General features: G+C 51.4%; 1 protein-coding gene across 1 annotated transcript in view; it reads right to left on the bottom strand.

The window, feature by feature from the left end:
- Window positions 1-1,785: 1,785 nt before the first annotated feature.
- Window positions 1,786-6,000, bottom strand: part of PLEK (pleckstrin) — a 25,135-nt gene continuing 20,920 nt past the window's right edge. The window contains 3 exon segments of the mRNA NM_001003363.2: window positions 1,786-3,404; window positions 4,520-4,589; window positions 5,449-5,535. Coding sequence (NP_001003363.1) covers window positions 3,268-3,404; window positions 4,520-4,589; window positions 5,449-5,535 — 294 coding nt within the window. The 3' untranslated portion in view covers window positions 1,786-3,267.

Below are 6,000 nucleotides of genomic sequence, written 5' to 3'. Positions count from 1 at the left end.
TGGGGTCCCAGGAGCCTCCTGGCAGCGACACAGCGGATGTCGGCGACAGCTAGCCATGCCTTATTGTTTAAAAAAGTACAAGTGCAAACGTAGCCCCCACCCCACCGTCCCCGCCCGCGTGCACACACGCAGAATCAGAATCCCCGGAGCTAAGGCTCGGGCACAGGTTCAGGGAAGACTCCACCTGCCACTGGGACCCAGACCGGAGGCTGACGGCCACTGCCATGGGGCCCGGGACCCGGACGGCCACGGGCAGCTTCAGGCACACGGGAGAAAGGGCTTCGAGGGGTGCAGGGAGCCCACACGTGCCAGGGGACGCTCAGCTGGCACGACCGCTAGTCCCAAGGACGCCCCTTAGTCTTAGCTCAGGCCTTAAAAAACAAGAGAGCAGGTAAGTCGGACAGGCGGCCAAGGCAGCGAGGCCCAGCGTGGCCCTGCACATGCCGGCGCCGGGCCCCACACCCCCGGGGACAACCACGGCCTCCTCCCGGCGCCCTCGGCCTCCCCTCCCACCTGCCCCAGTGGAGCCCAACCGCCGAGGGCCCTCACTCCAAGCTCAGTTTGTCTTGTAAAGCAGGCTTCTCCCAACTTTCTGTGTCCCCCACCCTTCTCTCTCCCATGCCCCCTAATCCACTCTGGCGACTTTTCAAAACTCTACATTTTCAGAGTAGGACAGGAAATGGAGCCTGGAATCTTAAATAGTTCCATCCATGGTTTTCTTTTACCCTACAGCGGACGTAGGGTGGCAACAGGGGAGTTTTTGTCCACGGTAGACTTTTTCCCCAAAATCCAAAGGAAATGATGTCCATGCTCTGTTTAGCTTTTTCTTTCCTTTTTTTTTTTTTAATTTTTTTAGGATTTTATTTATTTATTTAGAGAGAGAAAGAGCAGAGGGAGGGGCAGAGGGGAGGAGGAGAGAGAATCTCAAGGAGACTCCGCACTGACTGCACAGCCTGACGTGGGGCTCGATTTCATGACCTGAGCTGAAATCAAGAGTCAGACGCTTAACCCAGTGACCCACCCAGGCCCCCTTAGCTTTTTCTGATGTCTACGAACGAGCACCGGGAAACTGCTCGTTATTTTTAATCTAAGCAAGTTCCTCATTTTGAAAGCCGGGCCCTGCCGGTGGAGCGTTAGCCGCGGTATGTGTCTGTCTGCCTGTCTGTCTAGGAGAGACACTGGACATCCGCGGCCAGCACTGTATTCTCCACCCGCCTAGGGCTACACTCTAAAAATCCACTTTGGCCAGGGACACTTCCCTTTCACCAGGAAGAACCAACCGCCCACCTTGGGAAGCCATAATGACGCTTTGACTTGTCCACGCACCACTGGGTACACATTCGCAGAGCGTGTCATGCAAATCCCAAGGAGCGACCGTCGCCTAAGCTGCACCTTCTGGGGTTAAATCCGTGCACATCTCGCTCAACCATACATAGCAGCCCTTCTGTAGGAAACTCATTTTCCCCTAAAGTAGAGAGTTTTCTGTGTCCTTCATAGTCGCTGGCCATTTATAGATGCTTCTGCTTGCCCGAGCATTATAATCAAGGTCTTGTGAATTAAAAATTAGTGATACTTAGTCTTCATTCCCCCCGTATTTGTATTATTATTCCCTGGAATAGACTGATTTTGTTGTGTTTTTTGTTTGTGTTTTGTTTTTTTTTTGTTGTTGTTGTTGTTTTAATGTTCTAAAGTCATCGAGCTGACGTGCGAGGTATTACCCTCAGGAAGTGGGTTGTAGAAAAGGAGAGTCCTCGGTGAAAAACATCAGAACCATCACACCAAAGAGACGCTGAACACGGTCACGTTTATTTCAAAACATAAAGTTGAGTCCATATTAATAAATACTTTTGACACTGAATGTAGAAAACCTACTGTGCTTGCTAAAGAACCGGAGGAAAGGTGACCTTCTACGCCCAGGCCGTTGAGACGACAATCTGGGAGTAGGAACAGCCTCACGGACGTTATGTGCAACCGGGAGAGGGAAAGAGAGGACTTGATAGAATCAGGAAAAATCTGCACTCCTTTTCTCACGAGACCCTTAAACTCAGAAATCTGAAATTGGAAAATGCACCTTCACACACGCACCTGGGGTTTTGTTTTTTTCCTCATTTCGGGGTGAGAATCCCTGGTTGGTGGGCAGGGTCAAGGTGGAGGGTGGGTACCCAAAGTGAACCTGGGTCAGACCGCTCCGGTTGGTAATCGGTTCATGAGGCCCTGAAGAGGCCAAGCAGGCTGGTGCCCAAAGCTCAGAAACAACCACAGTTATCGTTGACCCAAGAATTGGAGGCGCCGCACAGCGCGGACGGCCACCTCTGCGAGTTCTGTGTAGACGTAGGTCATCTCAACGCTCCCTTCGTATAAGCCCAGTCTGGCGGCTTTCAATCCAGCCCCCGAAGCCTCTGGAACTTGGGGGGTAAACGTCAGCCAGCCAGGCCCCCAGGCCCCTCACCCCCCTGGTGACCCATCCGATGCCTTTTCCTACAAACATTCAATCGAAACAGAACCTCAAGGACTGGAGTCCCCCGTCCTAATTCCAACCAATGGTAGGGAAACGCTCTGGAAGGGGACGAGCATGGCCCCGTCTCAGACCCGCCTCGGGTGGCAGTGGGCCGTGCCTCCGGGCGCCGCAAAGACCCCCGGCTGCTCCTGGCTTCCTTGGGTCATTTTCCCAGAAGATGGGACTCTCCAGGTCATAGTTAGTGATGGAAGGCTTCCACCTAAAAGCGGCCACTGTGGCGCTCCCTTTGGGGAAGTTTTGGGTCAGAGTGAGGAAAGAAGGAAGCTCTTCGTGATAGATGATCTAACTGCAAAGAGGAGGAGAAGGTGGCAAACGAGAACAGGAGGTTTGTGCCGAGACCCCCCGAGCAGACCCCGGTCCCCACTGCGTCGCCTTCTGAAGGCCAAGATTGAGCCCACAGCAGTGACACGCTCCCACTGGGCGACTAGAGGCATTTCCACTTCCCCGGCTGGTGGCATATCAGGGCTTTGGGTTTTGAAGCTCGGGCCTGGGGAGCTTAAGCAGTGGGGCCAGGCCGCACAGCTTATTATATCTGCGTGGGGGCCACAGAGAGGCTTCAGGGAGCCGTGTGTCGGCGCGGGGGAACAGGACGCGGCGTGTGGTTAGTTACATTCAGAGCCTCTGCAGACAAAACCCTGCACAACCCTGGGGCCTTCCTCGTTGATTTGTCCCCAGAAGTGGACAGGTCCCGGACCAAGCTAATTCATCGGGTTCCTTCGGGAGAATGACGATGAGCTGCAGGAATAGTCTCACTTCCCAGTCCGGGAGGCCACCTGGATGGCTTTGATCCACTCGGTGCGCTCCTTGGGGGTGGCCGCTTGCAAGAAATAGTGAACTTCATCAGCCGTGATGATCTCAAAGAGGTTCTCTTCTTCACTCTTCCTGACTGGTGAAAAAAGACAGTGAATTACGGCGCAGGTGCCCCAGAAAGGCCGCCCAGCCCTCCCTCCTTTGGAGAGGGATGCAATCTTAATGTTTTCAGTGTTCTGAGAGAATGAAGTGTGTGGTTTGCAGATTCACCATCCCTGTGTGATCATATATAGTCATTGTATAATTATAAGTATGTAGTATTTATACAGATAGGTACAGAGTATGCTTGTGTGCTTGTGTGAGTGTGAGTGTGCTTAAGAAAGGAGTAAAATAAAAAAAAATTAAAAATTTAAAAAAATTTTTAAAAAAGAAATGAGTAAAATACTCAAGGACAAACATTTCCTTTTATCCTTTACAAGCAAACTAGATTTCTCACTTTTGCACATCAGCCATCTCTAATGAGTACCTCACATGGTGCCTACTGAATACTTTCCCTCTGCTCATAATATAAACCAAGAGCTGACTCAAATATCTTAAAATTAAAAACAAAAACAAAAACAAAACAAAAAACGTAGACCCACTCCCAGGACCGCCGGGACAGCCTTGTTTTTATCACGGTCTAAGTTAGAGTCTCTGCTGAAACATCAAAAAATAGCGAACTGGCCAAGAGTGTGATTAAAACATCCACATCAAATAAGAAATCATAATTGTATCAGGAGAGGACGGTGAGCATACCCAGGGGTAGTGAAAATCTAGCTTTTGCAGCTGCAGTGTTTTCCCCATCAGCCTCTGTAGCACCATAGACCCAAAATGATGCAGTAAACCCAGGGCCGGGATGTCTAAACCACCTGCCCCCGGTGAAGTCCGCCTGCACCGGCACCATTATTCCGCACACCACACCATAGACTTGCGACCTGTCAGGTGACCCCTCATTCCAGAGGAGGAGCTAAGGCCCAGATGCGTTAAGTGATTCACCCAAGATCTTGCCACTAATCAACCGCAGGCAGGTGCCCCTTCCCCTCACTACTGCACAGACCCTGCTTGCTGTGGGAGATCCCTGGTCTGCACGCGTCCAGGGTCCTCCCTAAGGGATTGATTGATTGATTGAGGATTGCTGTTGGCTCCGGACGGCCAGGGGTGGGAAGGAAGCCTCGGCAGACACACGTCTCTCAAACAAAACTTCATTCTTACCATCTGGGTTGCTCTCCACGGAAGTCACGACACAGCCTCTCAAGTGAATTGCTCCCAGAGGTTCTTCTCCCTGGAGAAGAGACGAGCCCCTCGTTAGGTTTCCAGTGTACGAATCCACCTCATCCTGTGGGCACGGAAGCCGCCCAGACCCTCCCGGCACAGATTAGGGCATCAAAATGGGTAAGAACAGAAGGAGGCCGAAGAAAGCCCCTTCCAGATCCCCGACCCCCCCACTTCACTCGGGGAGGCTGGATGAAGAGACACAAGCCAATCCAAGTTCCATTTCTGGAGGAAGGTGAAGGGCAGGTGGAGAGACCGCATCGCCATGTTGCATGATCGAGCTGTTGCATGTTTCCAGAATTCTTTGGCCCCATGCACCTGACACAGCGGCCTAACCCTCGCAGGAGGGAATCAAGGAGCTCTGCCCTGCGATCGGAGGCTGACACCCACCCCTTGATGGAGCTGTCTTTACACCTTAGACTTGGCCTCTTTTATTAAGGAAAAGGCCCTCTTCTGAGTCGCCAACAGCCCAAATGGCTGTGACTCACTCAATACTCTCATCCAAACCGGCCCAGAGGAGGAATCATCACTTTTTTGCCCATGAAAACATGACTTGGACTGGTTGAGTTCCTCTGAAAATATCGGATTGGGACAAACAAAGCAAAAATTATGTTGAGTTGACCAAAATAAATGACAATACGGTGATATTTTCTTTCAGCCCTGAGCTTATGCTGGTCTCAAAGCATAAGGCCTCACACCTTCCCAGTGAGAGGGGAGAGGAGAAGGTAGAGGAGGGTCGGAGAAAAAGACGTGGGAGGGTTAAAAAAAAAAATGGGGAGAGAAACAAGCAGAAAGGAGAACAGGAAGCGCAGCTAGCAGACGCAGTGGAGGCTTTGAGCGCAACGGGTTTGTTGCCCACAGGCCCTCACCCCGGCGGCGGGGTCGTAGTAGTGCAGGTAGGCAGGGTCTTCTCTCAGAATAAACTTCCTCACTTTCCAGTTTTTCCTCCTGTGCCCCTGTGTTCAGGATCAATAGAAGAAAAGGAATGATGAGTTCCTGGAATCGCTCTGTAATAAGTCTTAGTGCACTTGAAACAAACAAAAAACAGGTAAAATATTAACCCCACCAAGAACCAGGCCCCAACCCAGGTCTTTGCCAGGGAGATAGCACTAGGACCAGTGAACAATTCGGGTGTTGGGATATTATGGATTAGTTGTTTCTTTTTGTTTTTAAAGACTTTATTTATGAGAAAAGCACACCTGGGAGGAGGAACAGAGGGAGAGGGACAAGGAGACTCCACACTGAGCCCAGAGCCTGCAGCGGGGCTCGATCCCAGGACCCCAAGATCACGATCTGACGGAAACCAAGAACCAGTTGCTTAGCCAACTGAGCTCCTCATGTGCCTCCTGGATTAGTTGCTGCTAAGATTGTCTTCCCGCTTCAGTATTATATGTGATGGTGCTGTGCCAAGGTACGGACAT

Source organism: Canis lupus, chromosome 10 (assembly GCF_011100685.1).
Source record: "Canis lupus familiaris isolate Mischka breed German Shepherd chromosome 10, alternate assembly UU_Cfam_GSD_1.0, whole genome shotgun sequence".
In the NCBI taxonomy this organism is placed as follows: Eukaryota; Metazoa; Chordata; class Mammalia; order Carnivora; family Canidae; genus Canis; species Canis lupus.
This window is presented reverse-complemented; position numbering and strand designations above follow the sequence as displayed.